Here is an 18,128-nt window from a genome sequence, read left to right as displayed (position 1 = left end):
AGTTTCTGCCTTGGGTCTCTGACCCTCATTCTAATAACTTTTGACCTTCCTCTAGATAAACATGCTATTGCACTTCAAAGATGGTGAAGATGAGGAAGATTGTCCTCTCCCTGAAGAGGTTCGACAGGATTTGCTCGAATTTCATCAAGACTTGCTGGCACACTGTGGTAAGAGATCAGAGAACCCATCTCCCAAATTTTCTCTTGAGACCTCTCCTGAAGTTTCCCTAAGATTTCCTGATCTTAAATATTTACAGTATTGGTGCAATGTAATTTTTGGTTGAATGAATGAACAAACATATTAGTGAACAGATAAAAAATGAGTGGAGGGATATTTGTACTGGCATTTGAGTATATTATACATGGATGGATGTCTATAGGCAAGTGAATGGTGAGTGTAAATTGGTAGATAGAGAGATGAATGAATAAAGAAATGGATGAGTAGATGGCTGGGTGGATGGATGGATAAAGAGAAGGATGATGGTTGGATGGGTAGATGGAGAATTGAAAATTGGATGGAGAGATGGTTGGGTGGCTGGAGGGATGAATGGATAACCTCCATTGTTTCTGATAATAAGGCAGCTAATAATCTTTTTTAAAAGATTTTATTTATTTGTTCATAAGAGACACAGAGAGAGACAGAGACATAGGCAGAGGGAAAAGCAGGCTCCCTGCGGGGAGCCTGATAAGGGACTTGATCCCAGGACCCCAGGATCAGGACCTAAGCCAAAGGCAGATGCTCAATTACTGAGCCACCCAGGTGCCCTAGGCAGCTAATAATCTTACTGAGATTCTTTTATATGTGACGAGTGGTTTTTCTCTGGCTGCCTTTCAAGTTTTCTGTTTGCCTTTGCTTTGAAACAGTTGGGTATAATGTATCTAGGTGTGGCACTCTTTGATTTTATCCTACTTGAAGTTTATTAAATTTCTTAATGTGTAGATTAATATTTTGCATCAAATTTGGGACTTTGGGGCTATTATTTCTCTAAATATTTTTCTGCCATTTCTCATCACTCTTTCTGGGACTCCCATTATGCATATATTGATATACTTGATGATGTCCCACAGGCTCTGAGGCTCTGTTAGCTTTTCTTCATTCTTTTTTTTCTTCATTCTTTTTTACTCTTCAAACCGATAACCTCTATTGTCCAACCCTCAAGTTCACTGATTCTTTCTCCCACCAGCTCAAATATGCTGTTACCTCTCTAGTGATTTTTAAATTTCAGTTATTGTACTTTTCAGCCCCAGAATTTCTATATGGTTATCTTTTATGTGGTCTACCTCATTATTAATATTCTCTATTTGAGGAGTCATTGGCATCATACTTATCTTTAATACTTTCTACATGGCTTCCTTTAGTTCTTTGAACCTACTTATAATAGCTTATTTTAAAAAATATTTTATTTATTTATTAATGAGAGACAGAGAGAGACCGAGGCAGAGACATAGGCAGAGGGAGAAGCAGGCTCCCTGCAAGGAGCCCAATGTGGGACTTGATCCCAGACACCAGGATCACACCCTGAGCTAAAGGCAGACACTCAACCACTGAGCCACCCAGGCGTCCCTATAATAGTTTAAAAGACATTTAACATGCTTCAAAGAATGAATAAATGAATAAATATGTGAATATATGGAGAAATAAATGAAAAAACCCAAGAATGTACACAAGAATGAGGAATGAATGAACCAGTGAATGAGTTAAGAAGTGAATGACTAGAGCACCTGAGTTGCTTAGTTGGTTAAGTGTCTGCCTTTGGCTCAGGTCATTATCCCAGGGTCCTGGAATCAAGTCCCATATTGGGACTGCTTGCTTCTCTCTCTCCCTCTGCCCCTTCCTCCCATCCTTACTCGTGCTCAATTGCTCACTCTCTTGTGTTCTCTCTCTCAAATAAGTGAATAAAATAGTTTTTAAAAAAGAAGTGAATGACTGAATAGATGAAGAAGCACACAGATGAATAACACCCTCTCCCTTCTTGACCAACTCCAGGAATTCAGCTGGAGGGGGAGGAGGAGGAACCAGAGGAAGAGGCCACCTTGGGCAGCCGCCTGATGAGCCTGTTGGAGAAAGTCCGGCTGGTGAAGAAGAAGGAGGAGAAACCTGAGGAGGAATCCCCTGCTGAAGAGAGCAAACCCCGTGAGGACTCGGGTCTTTAGGGAGGGGACAGGGATGGGGCAGGCAGCCGTGTGCTTGAGGAGCCAGTAGGTCCCAGATAGGCCAGGCCATGAGGAGTAAGCAAGGGAGGGGTATATTGATGAGAGAGGAGGAGTAGGGGGTGCGGTAAGAGAAGAGGTATGTTGGAAGTGTGGCCCAAATATGGCAGCTCTACAGTATGTGTGTTGGACCAGCATGCTGTATGGCCTGCCAGCACAGAGATATACATCCCACCTTGGGGTGGTGGCAGCTCCTGTACCACCACCACGGCTTCCGTGTCCTCATGGCTTTTCTTTGTTTTTCTCTTCTTTTTTTGGTGAAATGATTACTATGATGAGGGATTAGAAAAACAGTTATGATAAATGTTGGTCCAATGGGCCATTATGCAAAATATATTTAATCTCCAACCAACAAAGACAGGTCCCTGAAGTTGGTATAGAGTTTATTCTACAACATTCAAGAAACTGTTATTGGGCCAGCTCTGAGCCAGGAACTGTTGGCAGGGCTGGAGAATGCTGTGGGGAGAAGGAGTAAAAATCTCTACCCTCCAAGAGTTTAGAATATTATAACAGATGCACATATACATATACCATAATGTCAGGTGGCCATGGCTGGCTAAGGAAAAAAATCAAGCTGAGTAATAGGAGACAGAGGGATAAAGATGGAGGGGTCAGAGTAGGGGAGTGAGGTGTGCAAAGATCTGGGGAAGATGATTGTTACAAAGGGAATAGCCAGTGCAAAGGCCCTGAGGCAGGAACATGCATGGGGTATTTAGAGGCCAGTGTAGCTGGAGCAGAGTGAGCAAGGGGAGGGGGGCAGGAGATGAGGTCAGAAGTGACAGGGCCAGATTGCATAGCGCTAGAAGGTCATGAATTGACACCATCGTTTAGTGCCAGTGCATGGAGGTTTCTCCTAACCTGAGAACATGAGACATCTCTTTTCTCCCAAAATCCTGGGAATGAAAAGGGTTGGGAGAGAAAGAGAGACACAGAGAGAAATGGATGCTGGATGTAGGAGAGATGAGTCCCAGGGAGATGGCCAGGGAAAATAAAACAGTTAATTTTGACATCATTTTCAAATGATGCCAAAGTCCACCAGGTATTCTCGGTGTCTGTTGTCTCTCTTGATGAAAAATCAACAGTGTTTTTATAGAACAAGTGGAATTGTGACTTGTGCTTTCAAAGGTACATTATATATTTCAAAGGTGCTTATAATGTACTCTGGTATTTTGAAGTGATACAAGTTCTTTTTACCTCTTGAAACCTTTAGGGAGCCCTGACTGTCTGGGTGTTAGGGTCAAGAGAACAGGGGAGCTCTTAAGGCAATAAAACGAAATCTTCCAGAATCTGCCTACTCCTGGCAGGTGGAGGGTCAGGGCAGTTAGTAACTGAGAAGCCCTCTGGGAAGAGGGGCCCTTTCTGCATTGTTTTGGCTCCAGGCCTCAACCTGGGAGTGTTCTGACACGCATGTCCCCTTCCCAGAGTCATTGCAGGAGCTGGTGTCCCACACAGTGGTGCGGTGGGCTCAAGAGGACTTCGTGCAGAGCCCTGAGCTCGTTCGGGCCATGTTCAGCCTCCTCCACCGGCAGTACGATGGGCTCGGGGAGCTGCTGCGTGCCCTGCCCCGGGCATACACCATCTCACCGTCATCCATGGAGGACACCATGAGCTTGCTTGAGTGCCTGGGCCAGATCCGATCGCTGCTTATTGTGCAAATGGGTCCCCAGGAGGAAAACCTCATGATCCAGAGCATTGGGTGAGGCCCTGCCCCCTCTCCTGACTTTGCACATCCCCCCCGGGAAGGAGGGGAGCCCCCACAAGCTCCAGCTTGTCCCCCGGGCTCATGTCCCGTGGATGCAAGAATGCCTCCTTCCTCCACTTCTGCTTCATCCTTGTGGTGATATATACTTCTCCCAATAGCTAGCCCATCTCCCTGGCTAATGGCCCCTCCTCTCACCTCTCCATCCAGACCCTGGGATAACAGCTCTTACTCACCTCTTGGCACAATAGTTACCTTCTTTGAGCTTCAGTGTTCATCTCTAAACAGGAAGAGCCATGCCTACCTCATACAGTCATGGCAAGGCTTCCAAGGGCTTTTGCACATCGTAATGATACTGGTAATGGTAACGATAGTACTAAACACTCACTCAGTGTCAAGAGTGTCTCATTCATTCACCCAGCAAGCATTTATTGAGCACCTAGTTTGTGCCAGGCCCTTTCTAGACACTTGGGGATACCACATGCAGCATGGTAAGGATCTCCACCCTAGGGGATCCATGCCTCAGTTTCTTTTTTCTGTAAAATAGGGATAACTATAGTTCTTGGCTTCTAGAGTGGAGATAAAGATTGAATAAATTCAGATCTGTTAAGGGGCATGGTGCCAGGCATGAAGGAAGAACTCAGTAAATGTTGACTCTTATTACAGTGGTGGTGACAGCTCTCCCAAGGGCCTGGGGCTGTCCCTGAACTGGGGCTCCACCGGGCCCCTGGCGACCTCACGTTCTTTACCTGTTCACAGGAACATCATGAACAACAAAGTCTTCTACCAGCACCCGAACCTGATGCGGGCACTGGGTATGCATGAGACAGTCATGGAGGTCATGGTGAATGTCCTCGGGGGTGGCGAATCCAAGGTAAGGGGTCTGTGTGGGCTAGGGAGCTCAGGGCAGGGGGCCATGGAGGGGCAGGCATTGACCACAGGCCCACTCTGCCTCCCCAGGAGATCCGCTTCCCCAAAATGGTGACAAGCTGCTGCCGCTTCCTCTGCTACTTCTGTCGTATCAGCCGGCAGAACCAGCGCTCCATGTTTGACCATCTGAGCTACCTGCTGGAGAACAGTGGCATTGGCCTGGGTGAGAACCCCTGAGCCCGGGGTGGCGGCCTGCCCCTCACGACCCACTCTTGGCGGTCCATCCAGGCATCCATCTCTACTCCTTCAGTCATTCAACAAACACTTATTCTCAACCCACCCTGGCTGTAGCCCTGTGATGAGCAGTCCTGGGGATACCCAGACAGCCCTGGCCCTGGCCCTCACAGAACTCACGGTGCAGCATGACAGATAGACCGTGACAGCCCAGAGTGGTCAGGCCTTGGATGGGCAAGCACAGATCAGAGGACGCACTTGACCTAGGCTGTAAAAGGGGGTGGTCAAGGAGGGCTTCTGAGAGGAGGTGAGATGAGCAGCAGTGAGACTGTCAACTACATACCTCTGAAGAGCATTCTCACTGCCTCTCGCCCTCACAGGCATGCAGGGCTCCACGCCTCTGGATGTGGCAGCTGCCTCCGTCATTGACAACAACGAGCTGGCCTTGGCATTGCAGGAACAGGACCTGGAGAAGGTGGGGAAGGAGGAGGCCTGGCCCCTACCTGGTCCCTTGGGGCCCCTGCTGATTTGGGACGCACTCTATGGGATGGTCCAGGATTGAATCAGAAGGGAAATAATTTGCAGGGGAAAGAACAGGAGCCAGTCACATGGGGCCGAGTGCAAATAATCCATACCTCACCCTCCTGCAGCTGCATGTCCTTGGCACATTTCTTGACCCTCTGTGCCCCCCTCCCTCCTCTGCTTCTGTACTAGTGTCAAAGGGCATGGGCTCTGGAGTTCAGCAACTTAGGCTGAACCTAAGTGAGATGGTGCTCTCTTGTTGTGTAGCCTTGGACAAGTGACTTAAATTCTCCAGGCCTGTCTCCTCACCTGCAGAATGAATATAATAATAGAATAGGGTTATTCTCAAGATGAAATGACTTAATCCATGAAAGCATTTGTAATACAGCAAGCACTCAATAAGCGTTATCTGCTACTATAGTATTACTCATTCAACAAATATTTATCGAGCACCTACTATGCGCCAGGACCTTGTCCAAGACAATAGGGGTGTGACAGTGACTGAGACAATCAGAAAATCCTTGTCCACATGAAGCTGACATGTGGTTGGGAAGATGGATAATAAACAAGATGAATAAGTAAAATACATAGTGTATTAGCTAGTGACAAGTGTTACGGATGAAAAAAGTGAACAGGGGAGAGAAATATCAAGAGCCAGGAGGGTGTCCAAGTTTAGATACGTGTGATCAGAGAATGCCTCACTGAGAAAGTGACATTCGGGAAAGCTCTGAAGGAAGGGAGGGACCATATGGACATCAGGAGGAAGAGCATTCCAGGCAGGGGAACAGCCAATGCAAAGGCCCTGAGACAGAAGTGAACCTCATGAGTTTGAGGAACAGCGAAGAGACCAGTATGGTTGGAGCAGAGGGAGTGAGAAGTTAGCGCTGGGAAGTGAGGTCAGGAGGTGGCAGGGAAGATTGTGCAGAGGGTCTTAGTGGACCACTGTGAGGGCTCTGGGTCCACCCTAAGTGAGATGGTGCCGCAGGAAGGTTCCAAGCAGGGAAGGGATGCTTCTGTGTAGGAGGAATAGACCGAAGGAGCAGGGAGCCCAGGAAGGAAGCCCCTGGCATGGTCCAGGTGGGAGAGGAGGGTGGAGGATGACGATTATTGTTTGCTGAGAGATCCAGAAATGAATCAGATTGCAGAGCTCCAGGGATGGGCAGGGACATGAGCCTTGGGGAGGAGGTGGTGCGGGTCTACCTCTGGCTGAGCCCCCTCCGCCCCCAGGTGGTGTCCTACCTGGCGGGTTGTGGCCTTCAGAGCTGCCCCATGCTCCTGGCCAAAGGGTACCCAGACATCGGCTGGAACCCGTGTGGCGGCGAGCGCTACCTGGACTTCTTGCGCTTCGCTGTCTTTGTCAACGGTGAGTCAGGAGCTGGTGGTGGCAGGACAGGGGGCTGGGGCCACTGACCAAAGCCTCCCTCGGGGTGTGGGCCACACCTTGAGCCACTGGCTTAGCCCGGGATTCCTCCTGGTGGGCTGGGGCAGCACGCAGAAGCCAGTGGGGGCCTGGCCTTAACCCTTGGGGCGGGGTCCCTGGGCCGTGGCTCATGAGGCCTCCTGACCGCCGGAGCCGCCAGGTGAGAGCGTGGAGGAGAACGCCAACGTGGTGGTGCGGCTGCTCATCCGCAAGCCCGAGTGCTTCGGGCCTGCCCTGCGGGGTGAGGGCGGCTCGGGGCTGCTGGCTGCCATCGAAGAGGCCATTCGCATCTCTGAGGACCCGGCACGTGATGGCCCAGGCGTCCGCAGGGACCGGCGGCGTGAGCAGTGAGTCTCCCACCATCTCGGCAGAACCGGCCCCCCTTCCCGGTGCCTCTGGCTGCCTCCCCCACGCCGCCCACTTTCCTCTGCAGCTTCGGTGAGGAGCCCCCGGAGGAGAACCGGGTGCACCTGGGACACGCCATCATGTCCTTCTATGCCGCCTTGATTGACCTGCTAGGACGCTGTGCACCAGAGATGCATGTGAGACCCAGAAGTCCAGGGATGGGGAGGGGCACACAGGGCCACCCTTGAGCCTCCTCAGTCAGGCACTGGACAGCACTGATAGCTCTCACTCTGCGGGTGGTCTTAGGAGAGGCAGTTCTGAGGACAGACACACTGGTGACCAAGACAGCCCCAGGCCCAGCTCTCACGGAGCTCCCGGACCAGTGGGGGAGACCAAGCAAGGTGGGCCAGGGGTGGCCAGGGCTGCAGTGGAGAAGCACAGGCCGAGGAGTCAGGGCTGGGGATTCTAGAGTTTGCCCTGCGAGGAGTCCTGGTCTACCTGCCAGTAGGCCAGGAAAGGATGGATGGGGTATTGAGCAACTGGGGCACAACGTGCCTGATGATGTGGCCCACACTTCCTTCTTCCAGCTAATCCAAGCTGGCAAGGGAGAGGCACTGCGGATCCGCGCCATCCTGCGCTCCCTCGTGCCCCTGGATGACCTTGTGGGCATCATCAGCCTCCCACTGCAGATCCCCACCCTGGGCAAAGGTGCGGAGGGGGCCGGACTCAGCAAGGCAGGGAGGCTGAGGAGGGAGCGGATGGGTCCGAAGGGCATCCCTGACCCCCTGCCCTCCTGGCCCACAGATGGGGCTCTGGTACAGCCAAAGATGTCGGCATCTTTCGTGCCGGACCACAAGGCATCCATGGTGCTCTTCCTGGACCGAGTGTACGGCATTGAGAACCAAGACTTCTTGCTGCATGTGCTGGACGTGGGGTTCCTGCCTGACATGCGGGCGGCCGCTTCGCTGGACACGGTGAGCAGCCCGCCCCGCCTAGCCACCCTCCCTGCCTCCAGAGAGGATGCGAGATGGGGCGTGGGCATAGCAGCCGGGCTTCTGTTTGTTCTGGGCTTGTGTACGTATCATAATCCTCCCTCCCCACCCCCCTCACCCCTGTCAAGATAGAAAACAAAACCAAGATAAACTCTGAGTTCTGGGAGAGGGTGGGTGGAAATCTCCAACATCTCCTCATTCTTATTTAAGAAATAATTCTCAATGATGGCTCGGCACCAAGGAGACAGACCTGCGCACGACAGCAGCAATAATGCTTATATAGATATATAATAGCTACACAGTTAGATTGCCGTAGGGGACAAAGTCAAGTAAGATGAGGACAGAACTGACCGCTGGTGTGGCCACATGGAGGCCACTGGTGACTTGCTAAGCACTTTCAGTGAAGTGGTGGGGGAAGAGCCATACCGGAGGGGGTTACGAGGGTCTGGCAGGTGAGGTATTGGAGTGTCAACAAGTCTTTACACAAGTTGGTGACAGAGGAGGCAGAGGAATGATGGATATGCTGGACAGGTGACCTTGTCCGGGAAAAGACTCTTCTCGAGATGAGAGAAAGAACTGTTGGCTACTTGCACACTTGAACTTGCTAGTACTTGCTACTTGAACATGGCAACTTGATTCTGTAAATACCAGTTTATCAGAAATACTGAGGGCAGGGGCGCCTGGCTGGCCCAGTTGGTGGGGAGTGCGACTTTTGATCTTGGGATTGCGAGTTCGAACCCAGTGCTGGGTGTAGAGGTTATGTAAAAATTTAAAAATCTGGGAATCCCTGGGTGGCGCAGCGGTTTAGCGCCTGCCTTTGGCCCAGGGTGCGATCCTGGAGACCCAGGATTGAATCCCACATCGGGCTCCCTGCTTGGAGCCTGCTTCTCCCTCTGCCTATGTCTCTGTCTCTCTCTCTCTCTCTGTGTGTGTGTGTGACTATCATGAATAAATAAATAAAATCTTAAAAAATTTTAAAAAATCTTAAGAAGAGAGAGAGAAAGAAAGACAGACTGAAGGCAGAAGAACAAGTTCAAGGACACCACCAGGACCAAAATAAAAATGTAGGCAACTCCACTGGATAAGTTGATCCAGTTTTTTTTTTTTTAAGATTTTATTTATTTATGAAAGACAGAGAGAGAGAGAGAGGGAGGCAGAGACACAGGCAGAGGGAGAGGGAGAGGCAGGCTCCATGCCGGGAGCCCGACGCAGGACTCGATCCCGGGGCTCCAGGATCGTGCCCTGGGCCAAAGGCAGGCGCCACACCACTGAGCCACCCAGGGATCCCCTGATTCAGTTTTTCCAGCAAATAAATAGCATTTAAAAGAATAGGAAAGGAGACCATTACAGAGGAAAGGACCTGAGATCCAGCAGCCAGATACAAATGGTTTGGGGGCCTTCCTGGTGCCCTGATCCAAACAATCCCAGCTAAATGTACAGCAATTTTTGAGACAACTGGAGAAAGCTGATCATGAATTTTACGCACTTGTTAATTCTGTTGGGTGTGAAAGTGGCGGCCCGGGATGTTGAACAGAAGCATTAGTCCGAGTGGAGATACATATTCAAATTTCCATGGGTAGAGCCGTCTAGGGCTGGGGTTGCATAAAAATATTACAGGAAAAAAGGGGAGCTTGGAGAGGAAATAAGCAGCACAAGGGTATCTACAGGAGACTCTACTCTGGGTAACGAGGGCTCCTTCTTTGGTTCCTCGACTTCTGTAAGTTTGAAATTTTGCACAGTTCACAGCGGTGACAGAGGCGGGGCGGGGGACAGTGTTGGCGGGAGGTGCGACCACGGCCACCCCGGGAGCCCGAAGCGGGCCTGATGCCCCCGCTCTGCGCCCCAGGCCACGTTCAGCACCACGGAGATGGCGCTGGCGCTGAACCGCTACCTGTGCCTGGCGGTGCTGCCGCTCATCACCAAGTGCGCGCCGCTCTTCGCGGGGACCGAGCACCGCGCCATCATGGTGGACTCCATGCTCCACACGGTGTACCGCCTGTCCCGCGGCCGCTCGCTCACCAAGGCGCAGCGCGACGTCATCGAGGACTGTCTCATGGCGCTCTGCAGGTGCGGCGCGGGCGGGGGCTCTGCAGGTGCGGCGCGGGCGGGGGCTCTGCAGGTGCGGCGCGGGCGGGGGCTCTGCAGGTGCGGCGCGGGCGGGGGGCTCTGCAGGTGCGGCGCGGGCGGGGGCTCTGCAGGTGCGGCGCGGGCGGGGGCTCTGCAGGTGCGGCGCGGGCGGGGGCGCCGGGGCGGGGGGCTCTGCAGGTGCGGCGCGGGCGGGGGCTCTGCAGGTGCGGCGCGGGCGGGGGCTCTGCAGGTGCGGCGCGGGCGGGGGGCTCTGCAGGTGCGGCGCGGGCGAGGGGCTCTGCAGGTGCGGCGCGGGCGGGGGGCTCTGCAGGTGCGGCGCGGGCGGGGGCGCCGGGGCGGGGGCTCTGCAGGTGCGGCGCGGGCGGGGGCTCTGCAGGTGCGGCGCGGGCGGGGGCTCTGCAGGTGCGGCGCGGGCGGGGGCGCCAGGGCGGGGGGGGGGCTCTGCAGGTGCGGTGGGGACGGGGGGCGCAGGGGCGGGGGTCGGGGCGCTCTGCAGGTGCGGTGGGGACGGGGGCGCCGGGGCGGGGGTCGGGGCGCTCTGCAGGTGCGGCGCGGGCGGGGGCGCCGTGGCGGGGGCGCGGGGGGCGGCCGGCCTCCGGCTGAGCCCGCGCGGCGCGGTGCGCGTCTCCGCAGGTACATCCGCCCTTCCATGCTGCAGCACCTGCTGCGGCGGCTGGTGTTCGACGTGCCCATCCTGAACGAGTTCGCCAAGATGCCGCTCAAGGTGAGGGCGAGCCCCCTCCGGCGCGCGGCGACCCCGGGCCCCGGGGCTCTTCGGTACCGCCCCGCCCAGTTAGCCTGCAAACCCGAGGGCGGCGTCCCCATGGAAACCTCTCTGGCCTTCTCATGGGCACACTGGGATTTCCAGGACGGTCGCTGGGCGGCATTGGTACCTCTGACACTCCCTCATCAGTGCCTGATTTGCCTAACAGAGAGCCAGGCCTCACCTGAATTAGCACATATTTGCATGGAGTACACTGCTTTTCCTAATTAGCATGCTTACTGTCTGCCCAGACCACCAGCCTTACTCTTTGCAAATGAGTGCATTTATTTCAATAAATAGCACCACAGCTATTCTGCATATTTGCACAGCGTCTCCTATAATTTTTTTATTTGCCTGCTGGTTTGCATAAGGAGATACCTCCAACTCAGATATCGACTGTTTTACATGATACATCTAAATCAGCCCCTGTTTCAAATTTGTGTAGTGGATATGGAGGCCCACTTCCCAATTACCATATATTTGCATGGGGTTCTGCTTATATTTGTGTGCCATGGTCATTCATGGGAGCGCAGACTACTCCGTCCATATGGCCATTCGCACTTTGCACACAGTCCTACTCATGGATTAATATTAGCACACTTATTTGTGTAAAGCGACACCAGACAAATCCAGCTCCAGTTGAATACCCATCCTGACTCTAAATTGGAATGCTAAATTTGCATAGTAAATGGGCCCAGACCACTCTCCAATAAGCATACCATTTTCTTTCATTAGCATCATTTGCAAAATCTGCATCGCCTTCGTAATATAAAAGCCCTGGCACCCCTGGCCTCCTTGGCTTTTCTTTTGCCCGCCACCTACTATGTGCCTCTCATTTATGTGTCCCCCTCCTTCTCCCACCCAGCTCCTCACCAATCACTATGAGCGCTGCTGGAAGTACTACTGCCTCCCCACGGGCTGGGCTAACTTCGGAGTCACCTCAGAGGAAGAGCTGCACCTCACTCGTAAACTCTTCTGGGGCATCTTTGACTCGCTGGCCCATAAGGTCTGGGCACGTGGTGGACGAGGGGCTGAAAGGAACCTGATTGGAGGGTTTGGGGCCCAAATTTGGGGAATGCACAATGAAATTCCCAAATTTGGGGGTTCAGAGAGGGAGCCAGATGTACAGCTTTAGAACCAGTAGAATCTATGAGTTTGGTCTCTGGTTTGGTTGTAGTGCAAGAGGGGATGGGCCTCTAGTTTGGGGGTTTAGGGAGGGGTGATAGAGGGTGGTTTTGAGGGTCCAGGTGGGCTGAGGTTTGGGTTTCAAGAAGAGAGACGATAATTGATGTCTGGGGACCAAGGGAGGAGGGTTAATTATTGGAGGGGTGAGTTTGAAGTCCTAGGGCTCCAAGATTTGAAGGCGCAGCCAGGCCTGCAGTGACCCCCACCCCTGGCGTCCCCAGAAGTATGATGCAGAGCTGTACCGCATGGCTATGCCTTGTCTGTGCGCCATCGCAGGGGCCCTGCCCCCTGACTACGTGGACGCCTCATACTCATCCAAAGCTGAGAAAAAGGCCACGGTGGACGCTGAAGGCAACTTTGATCCTCGGCCTGTGGAGACCCTCAAGTGAGGCCTGGGGGCAGGAGTGGGGTGGGGATGGGGGCTAGGAGAAGGAGAAGAAGGTTTCAGACATGGAAGGAGGGGCCAGCCCCAACATCTGCCCACCCTATCCCCCTAATAGTGTGATCATCCCAGAGAAGCTGGATTCCTTCATTAACAAGTTTGCTGAGTACACACATGAGAAGTGGGCCTTCGACAAGGTTGGTGCCAGGGTCCCCCCTCCCCAGCGACCCCCATTCCTGCTGGCCTTTCTCAAGAGCCCAGCTTTTCCCTGTGGCCCTGGATTTCCCTGAGACCCCCAACTGTTCCTGGGACCTAAAGTCTCCCCTGGAACCCTCAGCCCCTCCAGGGTTTCCCTTGTGTGTGCTCCAGACTGCTGTCTACCCCTCATGCTGCCCCCTGCTCTCAGCTCCATAGTGGCACTGCCCTTACCAGTCCCCTCTCCACCTCCAGATCCAGAACAACTGGTCATATGGGGAGAACATAGATGAGGAACTGAAAACCCATCCCATGCTGAGGCCCTATAAGACTTTTTCAGAGAAGGTGAGCAAGTCTTGGGGCCCAGTGCTAGGGTTCCAATATGTAACCTCCAAATTTGGGCATTCAAGGAGGAGGGAGGCCGCTTCATCAGCTTGGATCTAGCTGGGACTGCAGGCTAGGGCTCCTCATCCATGGACTTTGCCTTCTCTCAAAACATAGTTGCCTCCCCTACACCCTGAACTCCCTAGGTTCCTTCTTAGAGTCACAGATACGGGGTTTTATTCCTTGAGCCTACAACTTAACTCCTCTGAGTCTCATGTGTAAAGTGGGATATCGGAATGAGTTTGTTTGGGAGGCCCTGTTACAAAGCAAGTTAAGAGACCTGGGTTCGAATCCAAGCTGGAACACTTCCTCCTAGCCCTGTGGTCGAGGCTTTCCCCTTCTTAGGACACTGGAGGCCAGGCAGTAAGGCTCCTACCTCCGCCTCCCTCCCATCTCATCCCATCCCACCAACTCCCCGGCTTCCTGTCCACCCCAGGACAAAGAGATTTACCGCTGGCCCATCAAGGAATCTTTGAAGGCCATGATTGCCTGGGAATGGACGATAGAGAAGGCCAGGGAGGGCGAGGAGGAGAAGACGGAGAAGAAGAAAACGCGGAAGATATCCCAAAGTGCCCAGGTCAGGGGAGGGGCCTGGGCAGAGGGCGGGGTCACAGGGTAGTGAGCCGCTAGCGAAGGGGGCGTGGCCAGTAGGGGGCGTGGCCAGACCAAAGGTGGGGTTTGAGAGAGGAGCCGCGCACAGGGAAGAAGGTGGGGTCAGCGGAATGGGGGGGGCGGGGAGCGGGGTGCTGGACCAGGCTGAGCGACCTGGGAAGGCGGGGCGACTGGGTCTGCAGAACCGCAAAGGGCAGAGGAGGGCGCGGCTTAGAGACAAGGCCTTAGGGAGAGGGCGCAGAGCGGGGCCCAGGGCCAGGTGGAGGGGGTGAGCTGTGTTGGGGCCCGGGCTTCCTGCCAGCCCATCAAGCCCTCCCGTCCCTCCCTCGTCCTCCCAGACCTACGATCCGCGAGAAGGCTACAACCCCCAGCCGCCCGACCTCAGCGGAGTTACCCTGTCCCGGGAGCTGCAGGTGAGCCCCCTGACCCTTCATCTAGGAGGTATGCCTCCTAGGCATGGAGGTGTTTGTTGGGGTTGGGGAGGACATCCCCTGACTCTCTCACCCACTCCCAGGCCATGGCGGAACAACTGGCAGAAAATTACCACAACACGTGGGGGCGGAAGAAGAAGCAGGAGCTCGAGGCCAAGGGTGAGGGCGCCCATCGCATCCCCGCACAGACCCCTCTTCACCAAAGTCCTCTAGGCACAGGCTCCAGAGTCATAGGGGTCTAGATTAGAGTTGTGTCACTTTGAACAATTGCTTCCACCCCGCCCCCCCCCCCAATAACAACACCATCGACTACCCTAGGGTTTTGCTGAGACTATGAAGATCATCCAAAAGCCATGTTTCGGTTATTCTTATCTCTGTTTTTGTTACTATAATTATGCATGCCAGCAGCTGCAGGAGCCACCAACATGAGTGTGGCCTGGGTCTCCCCAGTCCTCTGATTTTTGGTCTTTGCTGCTCCAGGTGGTGGGACCCACCCCCTGCTGGTCCCCTACGACACACTCACAGCCAAGGAGAAGGCGCGAGATCGAGAGAAGGCCCAGGAGCTGCTAAAGTTCCTGCAGATGAACGGCTACGCTGTCACCAGGCACGTGGGCTGCGAGTCTGGCCGGGAGGGGCGGGGAATGTGGGAGGAACCAGGGAGGCAGAAGCCCGGAGAAGCTGGGCTGGGGCGAAGCTGGGCCCGAGAAGGGAGGAGCCTGCGAGGGCGGGGCCTGGAGGGTGAGGGCGGGGCCAGAGAGGAGAGGAAGCCCAGAGGGGTGGGGCCTGAGGGGGCGGGGCGCGGCCAGGGGGAGGGGCTAAAGGGGCGGGGCCGTAGGAGCCGGGTGTCTGAGGCTAAGGGGTGTGGTCAAATGGGCGGGGCCTGGGGAGGGGAGAAGGCCACGAGGGGTGGAGCTTGGGGCCAGAGAGGGGAGGGCTCAAGAAGCGGGGCCAAAGGAGGAAGGGGCCGGGGTGGGGAGGAGCTAGGAGGGGTGTCTGGAGTGGGGGCGGAGTCAAGGAACAGACAGGAACTTGAGGGGGTCTTGGGGTGGGGCCGAAGCCTGTGGAGGCTGGGCCTAGGGGAGCAAAAGGGGAGCTGGAGAGGATTGGGAAACAGGGTGGCCGTCCCTCCGGGCTGACCCCCTCTGCCTGTCCACGCAGAGGCCTTAAGGACATGGAGCTGGACACGTCTTCCATTGAGAAGCGATTCGCCTTTGGCTTCCTGCAGCAGTTGCTGCGCTGGATGGACATTTCCCAGGAGTTTATCGCCCACCTGGGTACGGAGGAGTCCCTCCGTCAGCCGGCTGTACCCGCGGTTTCACCTCAGGCCCCAGTTCATGCATTTGTCCTTCCCTCCCCGTATCTCATTATTGTGCCAGACACTGGGCCAAAGGTGTTGAGAACATAGCAGCGAATGAGACCAAAGTCCCTGTCCTCCTGCATTGACATTCCTGTGGTGCATTCAGACAATTAACATCGGATAACTTAGGTTTTTAGAAGACAGTGTTTTGAGAACAAGAATACACTAGAGTCAGCTAAGGAAAATAGGAGTGGGATGAAAGTGGAACTGGTTAAAAAATTTTTTTAAAGATTTTATTTATTAAAAAAAAAAGATTTTATTTATTCATGAGAGTCATAGAGGCAGAGGCATCAGCAGTGGGAGAAGCAGGCTCCCTGCAAGGGAGTTAATGCGAGAGAGACTCGCGATCCCAGGCCTCCAGGTGTTGGAGGCAGATCACATAGAGCTCTGCAGGCATGGGGAGTGCCCTGAGGGGAATGGCACCACAGCAGGGTTCTGAGCCAGAGAGGGCCCTGACCTGCCTCAGGTGTTCACAGACTCCCCTTGGCTGCACTGGGGATGGCATCTGGACGTAGGGGCCAAGAGGGTGAGGACTGGGCAGATTCTGGAACTCTTTTGAGGCTGTTGGTATTCCCCGCACATGTCTCTTACATCCTATAAGAATCACAGTTGGCCCTCGTATCCCTCCCAGCTTCCCCCAGAGATCCCAGCGTGTCCCTGAGAGCCACCCACGGAGCCCCTCAGATGAGTGGCACAGCAGGACTCACTCAAACATCTCGCCTTGGGTCCCACGTGCTGACTCTGTGCTGAGCACCTCGCCTCTCTGTGCCTCAGTTTCCCCATCTGTCCATCATAACTGGCCACAGTTCTGTCCCTTTCTTGTTGGGTGACCCAGGCTGAGTTATTTCACCTCAGTTCTCTCATCTGTAAAATGAAGAGGGACCCACTATACAGACCTCCAAGTTGGGAAGAGATTGTGCAAGCACATTTCTCACATTTGGCAGGGACGTTGCAAATGTTTGACAATGGGAGCCAGCATTACTATTTTAGTTGTATTTACTAGTAGTAATTATTACGGTCACTGTTATTATTTTCTGAAATTGATTTCCACTCTAAAAGCAATTCTAATCTGTCTGCAGTGACTTCTTGTTTTATTCATTCGTTTATTCATTCCAAACTGATTCAGTGTCAAGTATCAAAGTTCAGGAAGAAAAGGGCTTGTGAGGAAGGGGATGTCTCATGGCCTTACCCTATCTGAGTTTATCCTCTTCCCCATTTTCAGCCTCAGGAAGGGTTTGATCAAGGAGTTAGGGGATTAGATGAAAGATGGGGGAGAGAGGTTCACCTCAAAGCCAACAGAGGGGACTTTATACTAATCGCTCATCTTTTCCTACCTTTACCCTGGTGTCCCCTCTCTCCAATGGAACACCCTGAGTTCCCCAGCCTTGAACCCACCATGACCCCTGTTTTCCCTCCCCCACCAGAGGCTGTGGTCAGCAGTGGACGAGTGGAAAAGTCTCCACACGAACAGGAGATTAAATTCTTTGCTAAGGTGAGAGGTGGGCTCAGAAAGCTGGAGGGGGCTGGGGACCGGGTGGCCTCCCCCACCCTTCACCCAGTCCCCCTCATCTCTTCCTCTCCCCACCCCCCAGATCCTGCTCCCTTTGATCAACCAGTACTTCACCAACCACTGCCTCTATTTCCTGTCCACACCGGCCAAAGTGCTGGGCAGTGGTGGCCATGCCTCCAACAAGGAGAAGGAAATGATCACCAGGTGGGCTCTGCTTTGACCTCTGACCCAGCCCCCTGACCTCACAGGATTGTGATCCTGGACCCTTGCTGCCCAACTCTGGACCTTAGGGGCTCTGTCCTGGGTGTTGGGCACCAACCACTCCCCCTGCAGAGGGAACTGAAGGCTGAGGGTGACCAATTGTCCTGTTGTGCCCGGGCCCAAGGGTTTTCCCAGGTCATGGGAATTTCATGGATGGACTGGCTGCCTGGTCAGAAAGACAGACCAGTCTCCCCAGCCCCAGCCTCCCCGGTTCTGGTTTCTGCCCCTGACTCTCAAACCTGCTCATCTCCCCGGCCCCTCCTCACCCTTCCTCTCTTTCGTTTTCTTCCCAACCACTTGACACCCTCCTGGCTCTGCTTCCTGTCCCTCTGTCCCTCTAATTGCACCACTGCTGTCCTGGTCCCTTGGTGTCCTCACTCTTTCCTCTGTCCTCCTGTCCCTCTTTCTTCAGCCTCTTCTGCAAGCTTGCCGCTCTTGTCCGCCACCGAGTGTCTCTCTTTGGTAAGTAGCTCTGTTCCCCGAGCTCTTCTCCCTGTCTTTCCTCTTTCCCTGCACTCACCCACCAAGCTCACCCTAAAGCGTTCCCGGTTCCTGGTTCCTGCCTCGATTGGCACAACCCTCACTGTGTTCTTCTTCCACACCTGGGCGCACCTGGGTGCACCTGGGCATGGGCTGGGTCATCCTGGGGACAGGGCTGGGACTGGGAC

The 18,128-nt window shown here is 54.1% G+C and overlaps 1 protein-coding gene across 1 annotated transcript in view; it reads left to right on the top strand.

Annotated features, from left to right (window-relative positions):
• The window catches only part of RYR1 (ryanodine receptor 1), a 119,214-nt gene that overhangs the window by 40,129 nt on the left and 60,957 nt on the right, over positions 1–18,128 (top strand). Inside the window, 25 exon segments of the mRNA XM_041742343.1 lie at positions 56–167; positions 1,987–2,133; positions 3,633–3,906; positions 4,669–4,783; positions 4,870–5,002; positions 5,394–5,488; positions 6,763–6,898; positions 7,116–7,302; positions 7,389–7,497; positions 7,888–8,008; positions 8,105–8,274; positions 10,139–10,359; positions 11,014–11,104; positions 12,009–12,149; positions 12,550–12,713; positions 12,829–12,907; positions 13,161–13,250; positions 13,726–13,866; positions 14,240–14,314; positions 14,416–14,491; positions 14,813–14,936; positions 15,491–15,606; positions 17,114–17,181; positions 17,282–17,403; positions 17,873–17,922. Of these exon segments, the coding sequence (XP_041598277.1) occupies positions 56–167; positions 1,987–2,133; positions 3,633–3,906; positions 4,669–4,783; positions 4,870–5,002; positions 5,394–5,488; positions 6,763–6,898; positions 7,116–7,302; positions 7,389–7,497; positions 7,888–8,008; positions 8,105–8,274; positions 10,139–10,359; positions 11,014–11,104; positions 12,009–12,149; positions 12,550–12,713; positions 12,829–12,907; positions 13,161–13,250; positions 13,726–13,866; positions 14,240–14,314; positions 14,416–14,491; positions 14,813–14,936; positions 15,491–15,606; positions 17,114–17,181; positions 17,282–17,403; positions 17,873–17,922 (3,157 nt within the window).

This window comes from Vulpes lagopus, chromosome 2, assembly GCF_018345385.1.
Source record: "Vulpes lagopus strain Blue_001 chromosome 2, ASM1834538v1, whole genome shotgun sequence".
In the NCBI taxonomy this organism is placed as follows: Eukaryota; Metazoa; Chordata; class Mammalia; order Carnivora; family Canidae; genus Vulpes; species Vulpes lagopus.
Note: the sequence above shows the minus strand (reverse complement) of the source record. Positions and strands in the feature narration are given on the sequence as shown.